General features: G+C 40.4%; 1 protein-coding gene across 5 annotated transcripts in view; it reads right to left on the reverse strand.

Annotated features, from left to right (window-relative positions):
• HIVEP1 (HIVEP zinc finger 1) overlaps nt 1-16,956 on the reverse strand; it is a 142,260-nt gene that overhangs the window by 2,767 nt on the left and 122,537 nt on the right. For all 5 annotated transcript variants that reach the window (XM_047733030.1, XM_047733029.1, XM_047733032.1 and 2 more), the window contains exon 8: nt 582-1,093. In XM_047733030.1, the coding sequence (XP_047588986.1) occupies nt 582-1,093 (512 nt within the window). The remainder of the gene's footprint in view (nt 1-581; nt 1,094-16,956) is intronic.

Consider the following 16,956-nt stretch of genomic DNA (forward strand, 5'->3'; position numbering starts at 1 on the left):
AAAAGCAGAGACTTGTTCAGAGCACATGTAGGTTGTTTCTGTAGGCCTGTGTCAGGCCTTGAACTGGTTTTCTGGCAGGAAGCTCTCTAAAGCTGTCATGGCACTTCAATCATTCAAGCAAAGTGAACTTCTTGGTACATCATCTGGGTCACACCAACTTTGCCACAGAAACTGGTAGCTGTCTTGCCAACGGGGGAAAAGTGCAAAATGTTTGGATAATTTAGTGTAAGTACATCATTATCAATGCCAGTGGAAAAAGAACTCAGGGTAAACACAGGGACAATGAGGTCCCAAGGTTCATGTTCCTAAGGGCACATACATTATTTTTTCAATGAATAGATCTTCAAGATCCATTTGGTCCTTTTACAGGTTTATGACAATAATATGTGAACTCTGATTAAAATACCTAGCAAGGAACCAAAAGACATAAATGTCCTTTACCCTTATATAAAACAAAAAGTTAAGGCTAAACAAAGTGATTTAGCCGGAAGTAAATAATTTAAGTCCATTATTTTCTCAAGCCATTAGGATCCCCCTATTTAACAGGTTAAACGAAAGGAAACCAACAACAAAGCATTTACCTGTGTTAAAGTGATAGTCTTTCCAGCCACAGAACCTCCCAGAATTACTTCTGAGTCTGGGTAGTCTACAGACATCTGGTGACATGGGGATCTGGGTGCAGTGTCGGGTGACTGAGAAGAGTCTACAGGAGTCGTTGGTTCTTCTCCGTCTTTTGTACCGTGCTGCCTGGTCTTTGCCGGGGACTCTGTATTCCTGCTATGGTCTGACTGCACTGTGCTTAGCACAGTCATCTTGGTGGGCAAGGCTCTGGGCAGAACGTCCATCGGGTCGGTGTGCACCCCAGAGAAGCAGTCAGCAATCCTGATGTCCTCCTCCACACTCCCAGAGTCCTGGAGGCTACTTCTAGATGGAAGGTGCTGCGGGCTGGCCGTAACAGAGGGAGCTGCTGACAAGACAGATTCGGCCTGACTGTCTTCATCGTCATCTTCATTTTCATTATCATCCTCATCTGGGCCATCTGATTCTTCAAGGTCATACCCAGACCGTTCGAAACCAAATCTTGGCTTTTCATCTAATAAAAACAACCAAGGGACTATGTTATAGAATGTTTTGCATATGGACAAGTGCACCCTTTTATTGTTATTATTATTATTATTATTAAGCTTAGCAATGCTGTGAAGAATAGAACAAATGAGGGCTCTACCCACAAAAAGCCTACAGGTTAGGTGAGGAGAATGGTGAGAGGAAGAATAGGTCAGTCAGTCCAGGAATCAGAGAGGGGAGGTGCTGACAGAGAGTGGCATGGCTAGGACACTTGTTAGGGATGTAGAACATGAAATGGACCTCCGGAAGAGTAGACAGGCAAGGGCAGTTGTATCAAGAAAATCAGAAATAAAGGCCTTAACTATTAAAGAAGACTGAAAGATATTAAAAAAACTGAGAGTTCAACACAATTCTTCCTGAGCTCTTTCTCTCTACTACTTTGTATTTCCCGTTTATTGGACAAATTAAAATAAAAACAAACAAAAACCTGAGGCCATTTGTATTTGTAAGTGAAATAATTTTATTTAATAATTATATTAAATATTTGCATTAATATGTGAATAGTATTTTACATATGTTTCCATTGTCCTCTGGGTAGTAATATTCTTTAATATTTAAGACATCTACTTTTTATTTTCTTTTTTACTAAGAGAGGTATTAAATTTTCCCATCATTTTTTCATTATGATAATTCAACTCCTCACACGAAGAGGAACGTTAACTAAAAGTCATTCATATCAGCTTCATATCCTCATGTGGGACTGTGTTTAACAAAGAATATTCAAGAACGTCCTGTTTCAAATGGTTTCAAAATACTCATAAGCTCGTGTGGAACTGGATTTAAAACTCTAACTATTCAAAAATCTTACAAAATTAAAGGTGCTTTCTCTTAGAAAGCTAATAAACTTCTAAAAAAATAGGAGAAAGATGAATGCAAAACGTCCACACTAATTTTTTGTCATGAGCCGTAATAGAGATAACACACTGTATTCAACTTAGCTCTGAAACATTCTTCATTTACATACTTTTTAACATCTGCTTTTACACATGTATTTTGAAGAGGTTTATTTCCTGCATATCACAAATGGTCTGCATCTTAATTTATTTTACTACTCCTTGTATATGACAAAGATAAGTTCTTAGAGAAATGTCTTAAGGGATGGACACCAAAACATCTGAGGGTGATTATTTCAAGAAGATGGAATGGGTTAGAATTTTTAAGTTGTTTATCTCAAGTATATGTTACTTTTAGAGTCAAAACATTCAAGGACAAAAACATATGCATGTAGGCTACTTTAAAACATGATTTTCATTTGCTTTTTGCCTTAGGGGTTCTGCTGTTTTGCTATAAAATAACACTGATTTGCTGAATCCCACCAGGTGCCCATGCTAGAGATGGAATGGGTGGTTTCTGGATAATTGCCGTGCCTCCTGCCTCACAGATACCTTTCTGCAATCCTATCTGATGTTTGAAATTCTAAAACTGAAGAGTCATTCCCAATTTGTTTTGAGTTTGCCACAATAGTGCCAAATCAGACATTTTTAGGTACTTTTTTTTTTCCTCTTAAAGGAGAAAGTTGAAGAAAATCAGAAGACACCAGATGATTAGGAGAACAGGTGACTAGAGAGGGAGGTTGATTTCATCAGAGGTCAGCCCTGCTACAAAATCTAACTAGGATGAAACTTGCTTTACCTTAAGAACTATTACTCTATTTTAAAAGAGAACAGGCCTAATTTTATACTTCCGACTTTTTCAATATGCCTCGTAAAGCTGAGATCCTAGTCAAAGAGTCCAAATTCCAAGCGGAGACAGCGTCTGCAGGAAGAGAGGAGACACCAAGTCTGCATCACCTGGGGTGGAGGCAATGGGACACTGGCCGGAAGAGTTCAGCTAAACAGCTGACGCACTGGTTAGAGCCAACTACGGTCTGGCAGGATTGTGTGAATCCTCTGAAACCATGTTCTCCTGCAGGCTCTATGCTGTGAACCCCGCTCAAGTGCTCAGAGAGAGAGCACTCAGTATCCATTGTGGTCCAGATCTGGAGGACAGGAGCGGTGGCCGTAGAGAAAGGACAAGATATTCCACCTGGATCCACTTCCTCCCTTCCCACTAGGAAAAAAACGCTACCCTGTGAAGGGAAGGGCACAAGCATCGCTGCTCTCAGGACACTGGTGAAAACATACTGCAGTGGCGAAAGGGGAGGAACAGGAGAAAAAACACAGCTCTACTCCTTGAAGAGGGAAAAGATTACCAGCTGAGTTACCGCAGCGACTGAGGGAGTGGTCAGGAAGCACAAGGGCCACAGCCCAGAAACCTAAGAACCTGGTACATGTGGAAGACAGGCTGAATCAGAACACAGGTGGCATCATGTCCTCCTCCTCACCCCTTAATACCAAGCTAAGACCTTTAAGTGACAGGTAACAGCCAAAAACTGCTGGGCGAGGGACAGGAGAACAGGAATGTGTACAGTGACTCTCACTGAGACACAGTACACAGGGAAGACCTAAAACTGGGACTGAAACAGGCATTGCTCTCATAATCCACTCACCACCCCAAAGACAAATTATCTCTGTAGCAATCTGAAGCCTCTGGTGCCCTCAGAGTTGCCATAGCTACAATGGATCTTTCACACAGGGTCGGATTCCTAACTAGAGACACTCTAATGCCCACATAAAGGCCCAGCAGGAGGGACACACCCCTTAGGAGGCAGAAAGACTGTTTACAGTTTCTGCTGTCTTACAGAAGATGTCTAGCTTTCAATAAAAATTACAAGGCATATAGAAAGGCAGGGGGAAAAAAACCATACTCAGAAGAGAAAAAGCAATCAGAACCAGTTGGATGGGATACAGACATCAGATGTGCCAGAGCATTTAAAATAAGCGATGTGTTAAAGGCTCTCAAGGGAATGGTGGACAACATGAAATGTCTAGTGGGAATTTCAGCTGAGAGATGGACACTATGAAAAGGAATGAAATGAAACACTACCAATGAAAAACAGTAACAATGACAACAAGAAAATGGTTCAACCCAGAAGGCTATGCTCATTGGCAATAATTTTCAAAGATGAAGGAGAAATTCAGACTTTCTTAGAAAAACCTAAACCGAGGGGATTCACTGTCAGTGGACATACTTGACAATAAATGTAAAAGGAAGCTCTTTAGGCAGAGAGAATATGGTATTAGATGGGAATGTGGATCTACACACACACATGCAAATGAAGAGCTTCAGAAATAGGATAAAGATAAAATTATTACTCTAAAGTTCTAATTGCTTGCTCTAAAAGACAACTGAATGTCCACAGCAGTCACAGTATGCTGTGTGTTTACAGCATTGGTAAATGGAGAAGGGAGGAAAGCTACAGCACAAAGAATGGAAAGGAGGAATTGTGATACACTATTACAAAGTCTTCACACTACCTGTGAAGTAATGTACCATTATTTGAAGGAAGACAACTCAATTTTTCAAAAAGGTATAAATAATAAAGTCAAGGAGGAGATAAATATAACAAGTGTAAATAATATAACAAAGTATGAATAACAGGTCAAGGAAGAGAAAACAAAATCATAAAAAATGCTCAATTAAGTAAAAAAATAAAATAAAAAAAAAAACGGCTGGCAAGATGATACGTTTCATTCTACTACATGGAAAAATGACATTAAAAGGAATGGCCTAATGTGAACTAAAGGAGAGAAATTGCTAAACTGGATTAAAAAAAGCAAGTGTCAAGTATACGTATTGTGTGCAAGAAACGTATTTTAAATATAAAGACAAATAGATTGAAAGTAAAGTTTGGAGAAAGATATACCTTATGCCATTAACTAAATTACAGATGGAAACACCAGTATACTATTAGTAGACAAAGTAGATTTGAGAACAAAGAATATTATCAAGACTGAACAGGAACATTATGTAATGATATGGAGATAGCCTCACTATTATATAATCCTAATTGCGTAGCAATGAAATCAGAGCCTCAAGATAAATGAGGCTAAAACTGAAAAAAGTAATAAACCAATCCACAATTATAGCTGAAGACTTCAGAACATTTTACTCTCAGTAATTCATGGAAAAAGAATATAGAAAGTCAGTAAGAACACAGAAGACCTGAAAAACGCTATCAAATAACCTGTCCCAGCTGACAGTTACAGAACATTCCACCCAACAGAGAATATGTTTTCCTTGTAAGTATACTTGGAACGTTTACCAACGTTTACCAATATATATCATATTCAGAGCTACAAAGGAAAACTCCACAAATTTAAGTAATGAAAGTCATATAGAATATGTTTTTGGATGAAAACAGAATGAAACAAGAAACCAATAACTGGAAGATATACTTGAAAATCCCTCAATATTCCAGATTTACCTAACATTCCTAAATAATCCTTGAGTCAAAGAAAAAGTATCAAAGAAAGATCAAAAATACTTTGAGCTACACGAAAATTAAAATATACCATGAAAACTGTGGAAGGCAGCTAAAGAAGTGTTTATTGGGAAATGTACTGTATCAAACGCTTCTATTAGAAGAGAGGCCTTAAATAAATAATCAGAGTTTTCACATTTAGAAACTAGAAAAAGCAAACGAAAACCAAAGCAGGGAGCAGAAAGGAAATAATAGAGATAAGAATGGAAATAAAGAAATCGACAAAAGAAAAGCAGAGAAAGTCAATGAAACCAAAAGCTGGGTCTTTGAAAAAAAAAAAAATTGATAAATATCTAGTAATACTGGCTAAGAAAAAAAGATACAAATTACCAGCATTAGGAAAGAAAAGGGGACTACTACTATAAATCCAGAGACATTAAAAGGATAATAGAAAATCTATTAAGGGTACAGTTGGTTAAGCATCTGCCTTCAACTCAGGTTGTGACCTGGGGTCAAGAGTCTCCAGGCAGGCTCCCTGCTCAGTGCGGAGCCTGCTTCTCCCTCTCCTCCCTACTCCTGCTCTCTCTCGCTATCTCTGTCACTCTTTCAAATGAATAAATAAAATCTTAGAAAAAAACTTTTAAGAATTCTATGACCCACCAATGAAAGCTAGAATTCAAAATTAAAGATACAATACTAATTAAAATAGCACTAAAATAATGAAATCTAAGTATAAATTTAAAAAAGGACCTGTATGGGACGCCTGAGTGGCTCAGTTGGTTAAGCAGCTGCCTTCGGCTCAGGTCATGATCCCAGCGTCCTGGGATCGAGTCCCACATCGGGCTCCTTGCTTGGCAGGGAGCCTGCTTCTCCCTCTGCCTCTGCCTGCCACTCTGTCTGCCTGTGCTCACTCTCGCTTCTCTCTCTATGACAAATAAATAAATAAATAAAATCTTTAAAAAAAAAAAAAAAAGGACCTGTATGTTGAAAACTACAAAATACTAGTTAAAGAAACCAAAGACAGGAAATAAATGAAGAGATATACTAATATTCACAGACTGGAAATTTCAGTATTGTTAAGAAAGCATTTCTTCCCCAATTTGATCTCCAGATGCAAGACAATTCCAATAAAAATCTCATAAGCGTTTTACAGATATTGACAACTTGATTCCAAAATTTCAAAGGGAAAAAAAAAACTAGAATAGCCAAAAACGTTTAGGAAAAGAAAAGTTTGAAGAACTCAGACCCAAGCAGTGTGGTACTGGCAGAAGGACAGACATATAGGGACCAACAGATGAGTGGAGAGAATCAGAGATAAAAACCACACAAATATAGTTAGCTAAATTTTTGACAAAGGCGGTTTCCATGGGGAAAGGACGGTCTTCTCAATAAATTGTTGCTGAAACAAATGGACAGCCACATATGAAAAAAATGACACATACATTATACCTTATACAATAACTCAATGTAAATGTAAACTATAAAACTGTAAAACTTCTTAAAAAGAACTGTAGAAAATCTGTGTAACCTTGGAGTAGACAAAAGATTTCTTACGTATGACATCAAAAGCACAATTTTAAAAAATTGATCAACTAGGCTTCATTAATATTTTATAAAAGCCCTTTTTTCTCTGAGAAAGACACTACAAAAAAGAATAAAGACAAGCAGAGACTGCAAGAAAACACCTACAAGGCACATTTCGGGCAAAGAAATTGTATCTAGGATATATTTTAAAAATATCAAAATTCAACAATAAGTAAATAAATACCCCACTTCAAAAAACTGGGCAAAATTTTTGAACAAACACTTCACCAAAGAAGACATCTGGAATGCAAAGAGCATATGAAAATATGCTCATTGTCATCAGTCGAAGAAGTGCAAGTAAAAACTGCAATGAAATGCCACTGTACCCCCTATTAGAATATTTTTTTCAAAACGTGCAGGTAAGGTCACAGAACACTGGACTCTCCTACATTGTTGGTGGGAATGTAAGATGGCACAGACACTTTGAAAACCAGTTTGACCGCCTGTTATAAAGCTATGCATCTCCCAGCCACAACACCCAGAGATTCCACTCCTCCTGTCAAACCGTGCAGGAATCGGAACTTACATTCATATGAAAACCTTAACATGAAGGCCTTACAGCAGGTTTATTCATATTTGCCAAATACTGGCAGCAATCTAGATATTTCCACCAGTCTGAGGATAACAAACTACGGCACATCGATACAACTAGAATACTACGCAACAATACAAAGGAAATGAACTAAATGGAAGAAGCCAGACCCCCAAGGCTATTCATTCTATTATTCCTTTCATATGGCACTCTGGAAAACTCATGACCATAGGGAAAGAAAGAGATCAGTGGTTGTGAGGGGCTGTCGGGCAGGGGCAGCAGATGTCTATAAGGGAATGGCATAGGGAAATTTGGGGGGTGATGGAATGCCCCTGTATGGAACTGTGGGGTTGGACATAATCATTCTACACATTTGTCAAAGACCACCCTAAAGTGAGCTCAATGCCATGAAGTGAACTTTACGGTATGTCAACAGAAACAAAATCAGTCAGGATGTGGGACATATCCAAGATGGAATGCGAGCTGAGACAGATGATGCTAACTGAAGTACAAGTGAACTGCATAACCGCTCTGAAGGGGTGGGAAAAAGGCTCCCCCCTGGGTGAGGGTTCTGACCGGATGAAGTAAAGGCTGAAGACAAACAGAACTGCACACAAACACTGACTGCAACTGTAAATCTGCTTTTTTGCAAGTGGGTTAGGATTTCTGAAACTGGTTCATTAATATTAGAGCTCTGCAAGGGGCACCCAGGTGGCTCAGTCACTTGGGTGTCTGACTCTTGGTTTCAGCTCAGGTCATGATCTCATGGTTCATGGAATTGAGTCCCATGTCAGGCTTTACGCTCAGCAGGGAGTCTGCCTGAGAGTCCCTCTCTCTCTCTCCCTCTGCCCCTCTCCCATAATAAATAAATCTTAAAAAAAAAAAAAAAACCAAAAAACTAGAGCTGAACAAATATGCAAACATAGTGTAGATGGGAACCAGGTTCCTCACTGCAGGCAAAAGAAAAAGAAGGAAATAGAGAAGGCTAGAATCAACTGTGTGGACTGAAATTGGGACTATCAATATGGACTCATGTTTCATTCATGTATACTGCATAAGTGTGTGTTTATGTATGTGTGTGTGTGCATGCCCCCCCCCAGATACAGAAATGAATATAGGTGTGTGTGTAGGTAGGAGTTAGCATATGTACATATACTTCCTAACTCTACCCAGTGACAGAGGACAGAAGCAGTGAAAGGTCAGTAGCAGTGAACACACCACCTGCGAGATCTTGGTTTCTAAACACCATTCTCCAGTAGGGGGAACCAGAGGTCCTTGGAGAAATGGTTGATGTCAGGGCTGAAACATTTAGGGGTGCTAGAAAATAAGGAACTTCTTAAAGAAAAAAAAAAAGATGGGGCAAGTCAAAAGGGCACAGGAACAGACCTCAACTCTTGATGGCTAATGAGAACTTGAGCTACACAATAAAAAACGGTAAGACTGATCATAACCCAAAGAATAAAATACGTATCCTTGAGTCCATACAGATGTAAAGGAATGAAAGGATGAAAGAACAAATGAAGAAATGGTAACTTCTCCCTGCAGAAAAATTCCAGTTAATAAATCAGAACACCCTAGTAATACTCATTGTAGGCAAGATCCATCAGTGTATAAGCAGAGTATCTGCATAATCTCAAAGTATCTCCCATAAACATTTAATATTTACAAAGGGAACAACAGTAAGTTTACAGTAGAGAGCCCTGGAAGATTAGCCAAAGTCCTTCCAGAGTCCTGGAAGATCGTGTTAATATAGGTTAATGTGACCAATAATACCTGTTGACATATCCGGATACGACAACACTGAGACAAGTACAATCACTCTACGGCACTTTCCTAATGATGCAAACCTCAATCCAATCATGAGCATCCACCAGAAAACCCCACTCTGAGGACATTCTACAAAATGACTTATCAATATTCCCTACAAATGGCAAGGTTATGAGAGACAACAGAGACCGAGGAAGTCATCAGAGGAGTCAAAGGAGCCATGACCGCCAAGTGCCATGTGGGATTCGGAAGGGGATCCTGGGCCAGAGAAAGGACATCGGTGGAAAAAATGGTGAAACTCAAGTCACTTCTGTACTTTAGTTACTAATGTTGAGCTGAAGTTAGTCTCTTAGTGTTGGCAAACATTCCGTAGTTCTGTAAGATGCTAACATAAGGGGAAGCTGGGTGAGGAGTATACAAGAACTCTGTACGCGTTTTGCAGCTTTTCTCTTAAGATGAAAATAATCTCTTGGAAAGCTGCATAAAACAATTTGCCAGTACTCCAGGGTCTTTATTTTACTCCCTCAACACCAATATTCTGTCTCCTTCAGATAAACTTGCACAATATCCACTTCCCTGCTGTTCTTAGACCCATCAAGGCTTCTTTCTCTGATAAGCAATTTTCTCTTTCTTATTGTTTCGTAGGAAACCATTAATTCTTGAAATCAAATCCAATGCTCCTCTTGGTGAATTTTTAGAAGCACAGGAAATTTCTCCCAAATACATGTGTTAAATTTTCAGCACCTACAACTCTTTCTACCTTGTATTTTGTACCTGGTTTTGCATCTCTTAGTCAGCTGGACATAGGGTTCTTCCAGCCACCGGGGCTCGGGGAGAATGTGGCTTCGTGCTACATACACGCCAATGCTATTTGATCATAACTAAGACAAGGAGCAGATAAGGACTTGATATTTTCTCAGATAATGATTTAAAAAATGTAAACTGTAGGTAATTATTTTAAAGTGTCAAGCCCACAGCTCGCCTGGCTCCTGAGTCTCTGGCTAAATGTTGCACATTCAAATATCCTATTTTAAAAATCTAACTACAGAGTGCTCTGAAAGGTCAACAATAAATTATAGAAATTAAGCTAGCTCATAAATATGCATGAGTCGAATGTTTACAGGCACAGAAATTAAAAGCTTCATGTAATTATTTGATTACACATAGTAGAACCTATAAAATGCAATCCCCAAGAATGTAAACTAATCACTCAACGTTAACCTCACAACACATACACTGGACTTTGTAGTGACTATGGAAGTTTAAGAATACTTGTAGAATAGTATAAATCTTTAAAATTTTTAAATTTTAGGGGCGCCTGGGTGGCTCAGTGGTTAAAGCCTCTGCCTTCGGCTCAGGTCATGATCCCAGGGTCCTGGGATCGAGTTCCGCATTGGGCTCTCTGCTCAGCAGGGAGCCTGCCTCCTCCTCCTCTCTCTGCCTGCCTCTCTGCCTACTTGTGATCTGTCTGTCAAATTAAAAAAAATAATAAAATAAAATAAAATTTTTAAATTTTATACACACACATACACACACAATTTACATGAAGGATTTAAAAACGAACACCATATATCGTTTAATGTGGAAGGATGTAAAACTATTTGGCTCCATGTTAATCTGATTTTGCCTTGATCACGGCAAGTTTCAGACTAAAGCTGGAGGTATGATGGGTGGGAAAGCTGCAGAGTGGCTTCCCTGGACCTTTCTCCCTAGACAGAGCCACAGGCCTACAGCCTGGAGAGGAGTTAAGAAGGGCTGGGATTCCTCTCTGTAGTTTTCCTTCCGCAGGACAAGGACAGAGTAATGTTTATCTCTGCACGTGCTGTGTCCTGAAACTCCTGAAGGGGGAGTTTCCAAGTCTGGAAACCTGAACATAAACTCTGGATCATTACATTACATATTATATACATGTATGTTAAACAGGGCTGATACTCTAGGGTGACAGAGAAAATTGAAAAGGGATAGCTCAAACGAATGGGAGACAATGGCATCCTTTTAAAATACCCATCCCAAGGCAGAGCCCACCAACCCCGTTCTCTTGTGTTAATACAAGTCCTATCATATAACTTCACTGTCCCCTTAGCCCTGCTCCTATGCCCAAAGGACATTATTACTACCACATCAGAAATTGTGCCGACGGAAGACGAAGACAGGAAAAATGACTTGCTTGTGATCACAAGCCGGCAAGCATGAGACTGCAGATTTGTTAACTACTCCGGAAACTTACCATTTAGGACTCTGTGGTATTGTCCATTTTGCCGTAGCGTGTTACATAGTATGAGAACTATGTGCACACTGTGCACAGTTCCTGCTGTATCCGACACTGGCAAACTGTGGCTGCGGGCCGCATGTGGCTCGCTGCCTGTTCTTGTCAATAAAGTTTTCCTGGCACGCAGCAGGCTCACTGGTTTACAAACTGTCCAAGGCAGCCTTTGGTCACAACCACAAATGTTAGTAGTCATGACAGAGGCTACATGACCCACGGAACATGAAATACTCACTATCAGGCCCTTTTCAGAGAGAGTTGGCCAACATCCAGGCTCTGCTGTCCTGTTTCAATCTAACCAGCACCACGTGACAGCAGTGATCTCAAACTCTTCTTAGCAAGGAAGTTAAGAGATGTCTCTGTGGCTAGGAAGCATCAAAGCCAAAACTTGGAACCAGCTTTTCATGCACTTGGGAGTCCTGTCATTATGCGGATAAGATGTACAGATTTCCTACTATTCTACCCCCATTGATCTTTTTTTTTTTTTTTTTGGTGTAGAGTGTAACACTCCAGGAGGGTAAAGGCTATAGCTCACCCCTCCGCCTCCCCCAGAGACTCTACAACAGACATTAAAAAAAAAAAAAAAAAAAAAAAAAAAAAAAAAAATCCACACTTGCTTATTAACAAGTTCATAAATGCGTGGCCCTTACAAATTCTATTTAGTTTATGTCCTCCTAGACATATTCCCTCCCTGCTTGTAAATTTTTCCAATACTCAGTAAAAATTTATGGAAGTGGAAAATTAATTCCCTTAATTTCTGTGAATTTAAATTCATGAAGGAAAGAAGAGGTAGGCAATGCGGCACTACTGTTCTTCAAAAGTAAACGTTTCCATACACTCTGTCACCCAATTTCTCTAAAAATGTAGTTCCAACTTCAGCGTGGGTGGGACAAAGGATAGCCGGGACCTCCCATCGCTGCCACACAGTGACACCTGCTGGAAGAATCGGATTCACAGGAGGCCAGAGCTGCAGACTCCCATCGTCTGCTTCCTGTTTTTGTTTTGCTCACATATTTGGAAACAGTACTTGGAGACACAAACAGCAGCAACTTGAGGGAAAAAATTCTTGTAAAGCCTGCAAATATGGCAGTAATAGGTTATTGGGTTATTTTGTTTTTGTTTTTTAAAGATGAAAACATCATTAAGAAAGTAATGGGGCCAGAGTTTAATGTTTGTTCACTTTGGGAAGTAAAACCAAAAGACTCCTATCTGTGTCGTTTGTTAATGGTATTAACACTTTATCTTACACAGAAATCTCCAGAGCTATTATGGTTTTGTATTATACATGGAACGTTTTCTTAAAAAGGAGCACTCGTGTTTTCCCTGAAAATCCCAGAATGACAGAAACATACTGTACAGGTTTCATGTCGACAGAATTTCATTTAGAAAAATTCAATTAATTTTAAGGGCAAATATGATACAGGTTTTAAATCCTGCGGTCTGCCATCAAGCTCTTCCACACATTACCCTAGACTTAAACCCCAGCAAGATCAGATCCGCAGCTGCACTGGCCACACTGGCCAGTCCTCCCCGTTGGGCAGCCGAGGGCACGTATTAACATTCCTAGCACTGCAGTCTGGCACTCTGTTGACAAAAACATTCTTTGGATCAAGGCACGGAAAGCAAATAGCCGGCAGCACGGTTTTTGACACAAAAGGTGAAAACGCGAAAGTACTCACTACCACCCCAAGAGCACAGGGATGAAATTCCAGAGACTGTGCAATTTTGCATGGCCCAGACGACGAGCACCACGGGCGGGCTGGCTGGAGGGATGAGACTTCGTGAGCACATACTACTATAATTACAGCTTGAGTTGCTGGTTTTAAACTAAGTGGGAATTTCTTTCAAATGCCAAGTGTCCACATTTTAATGGCTGGCTTAGAGAAACTTATAATTCCTCCTGCTTCATTCAAAGTAAATGGTTCCTCGCATCTGTAAATCGACTCCACTTGGAAATTAGCACAAGAATTCATCCACTGAAGGAAAAAATGGGTAGCTATGCAGCCTGCAGTTGCTAAGGGTAGTAAGGAATTCTAAAAAATCGAGGTTCTTGGGTCCTTCATCACACCATTTTCACAGTGAGCTTTAATGAGTCGTCTTTAGCAACCGGGGACCTGCACTCTGGTGAAGGACATTCTGAATGTTATGTTGGTTGGCACAGTGGGGAATGGGTTTAAGATAATTTGGGGAAAAAAAAAAAAAGACTTAGGATAAATGCCAGGAAAATAAATTCTGAATAAATTCTGAAACAAACCCAGAGTAAAACTTTGGGGAAAATAGACAAAATGAGGCAGACATAAAGGATAACTAAATAAACATACAGCATTAAGAGGCCTTTAACTTTGGCCAGGAAGAGATAAGCTGGCCAAGACGTTACCAAATGCTAATAATATTTAAGAAATAAATATTCTGGGGGCACCTGGGTGGCTCAGTCAGTTAAGCATCCAACTCTTGATTTTATCTCAGGTCATGATCTCAGGGTCATGAGATCGAGTCCCATGTCCGGCTCTGTGTGGAGCATGGAGCCTGCTTAAGATTCTCTCTCTCCCTCTACACCCTCGCCCCACCCCCTGCACACATTCAATCTCTAAAACCACACACACACACACACAAACACACACACATATATATTTTTTGGTGAGATACTTTGTAGTAACACTGTCTGGCCTTTCATGAGCGTTTAATAAATTTTGTTGTATGAAAGAAAGCTCAGAGATGGTATTTCTTGATGATATATCTTGGTGTGCTACAGAGAAGATAAATTAAATGACCAAACTGCCCAATTTTCCCTGTAAACCTATAAGCACTATCCTTGATATAGGTTTTCTGGGTCCTAGTCTACAAACTCTGGAATTTAGTATGAGGTCTCCCAAACAAAACCATTGTGGGTTGTTTTTCCTTTAAAAAGATCTACCCTGTTTCTTGGATGTCCAAGGTGATCAAGATTTAAATATATGCAGGAAGGTCGAGCATGTCACGTTGGCACTGACCATCTCAGCGTACGTCACATTCACTAATGTGTGCCAAATCTAATTATCTCTCTCTCTTTTTTTTTTTCTTAAAGATTTTATTTATTTATGTGAAAGAAAGCAAAAGACAGCGAATGAGTGGGGCAGGGGGTGGGGGTGGGGTTGCTGCAGGCAGAGGGAGAGGGAGAAGCAGGCTTCCCGCTGAGCAGGGAGCTTGACTTGTGGCTTGATCCCAGGACCTGGGGATCATGCCTTGAGTCAGCTTAACTGACTGACCACACAGGTGCCCCCCTAGTCGTCCTCCCTGAGGTACCGTAGGAAACCACTGCCAGCACAGTCACCACACGGTTAGACTAGGAAATGTAGCATGGCTATCAAAATTGTGTAGGAATTTAAATCAGTATCTGGAGAAGACAATGTCACACATCGTCACACTGATCAAGCCCTGACATTTTGGAGGAACGGTTTCCCAAAAGACATGGAGCTTCTGAATCTGGCTACTTATTTTTCTTTATTCACTATATTTTTTAGTGGGCATCTATCATTTATCAGCATTGGTAGTGACAAATTTCAACTGTGTTTAGGCAAAGCTAGGTCACAAAGGACAGTCGGCTGGTAGACTTAGTAATTTCAGACTTTACTTTTCACAGGGTAGACCAGCTGTCCCCCCACCCCCACCCCAACAACTGCCATCATGTGGGCACAAAAGGCATTGGAAGAGCCACAGCAATCATTAACTTTTTGAAATAAAGGGAAGAAAGCTAGCCGTGAGGCGTCCTATGGCACCTTCCTGCCAGCCCGACCTTTGACTTTTCCTCAATGTTTACTGTAGATGTGCAGCAACGGGATTCCAGTGTGGTTTCTGGCAGTACCCCGCATCAGGGCTTAATATCAGATTTATGCTAAATTACAAATTTGAGAAATGATACCAAGATCGCAGGATGCCACGAAAGCATTTGCTAACCGTTCACCATTAAAGAGAAGACAGCAAGTTCTGTGTGCAAAGATCCCACATCACACAACACAGACTGACCCCTGCTTTTCATCCAGTGGGCAGGGGAGACGGAGAACACACTAGGAAGCAGGAGTGTCGAGATGGGCAGAGGAGCCTATGCGGCATCTGAAGTCTCCCAAGGAACCATGGCCATGTGTCTGATCCCTACACGGGGGAGACTCTGTGACCAGGAGACAGGGAACCTCAGTGGGCAAGGAGGGTGCAGAGAGGCGGAGCTAGCGCAGGTCACCCAACACTGACCAGCCTCAGACCCCGGAGCTTCAGTCTACCCGGAAGTGTACATTTCGAAATTGAGAACTGCAATACTTGAAAACCATTGATTCTCCTTCCTAACTTTTTAAAAGTCAGCCACTTCGTCTCCGACATGTTCCCCTGGGAAAGGAAACTGACAGTAAAGTGAAACACTTTGTGACAAGCTGCTATATTTTATCACATCCTTTATGGAGACCATGAGGGCAGGATTTTAAAATACACACAAAAATTAAAGCAGGAACAAATCAAGCCCTTACCTTTTACGATCGTCTATTCTATGGGGAGAACAGAAATTAATTCCAGGGGAAACTGCTCCCTAATTTAATAAATGAAGAGCAAGTTTTCTAAATTAGTCATTACACATTTCTATGTATATATACAACGGGACATCACAAGGGAAAATCCGTACCAGACTTCCCACCCAAACTTGGATGGGAATGAGGCATGCGGAAGCACTGAGGTGCTCTTTATATAACTAGCCCTCCAGAAAGAGGCGTTTGCTCCATGGAATTATTTTTTATTGCTGCTGCTGAAAGGGACCATCCACTTAATGAATGCATGCTTCTTTTAGGCATTACAGTCTAATTTCCCACTACAAAATAAAAGAGCATCATCGGGGGAAAAGAGAAACAAAAACAAAAGAAAGCAAAACAAAAAAGCTCAGCAATGAAAATTCCAGGGTCATGGATTAAAAGCCCTATTATCTTTTCTTTCCTTGTTTCAAAAACATTTGAAAAAATAATCCGGATTGAAAGATAGGTGTCTATGCGCCCGAGGAGGCAATGGCTTTAAATGACTTTAGATGACATAAAAAAAACAAAACAAAAACAAAACAAAACAAAAACCTAAATTTTTCAAATAAAAGGAACACTTTCTGTATCATGGAATGTTTAAAAGAATAAAAATACTAGAAAAAAATCATAACAAAGAAATAATAGGTTTCAAGTGTCACAACATCACGGAACTGGCATGAACTACCACAGCAGAGGCTCTGGTTACATCTGAGGACAAACGAGTACGTGGGCAGCTGGCACCACCGCTCCCTGGGCTTCCCTGGGCTAAAGCCCCCTTGCATGGACTGACCTGTCCCGCAGCCCCTGTCAGGGGTGCGCCCTGTCCAGCTCTCACGTCCTGTCCCAGTTA

The sequence above is a fragment of the Lutra lutra genome, chromosome 6 (assembly GCF_902655055.1).
Source record: "Lutra lutra chromosome 6, mLutLut1.2, whole genome shotgun sequence".
Lineage (NCBI taxonomy): Eukaryota > Metazoa > Chordata > Mammalia > Carnivora > Mustelidae > Lutra > Lutra lutra.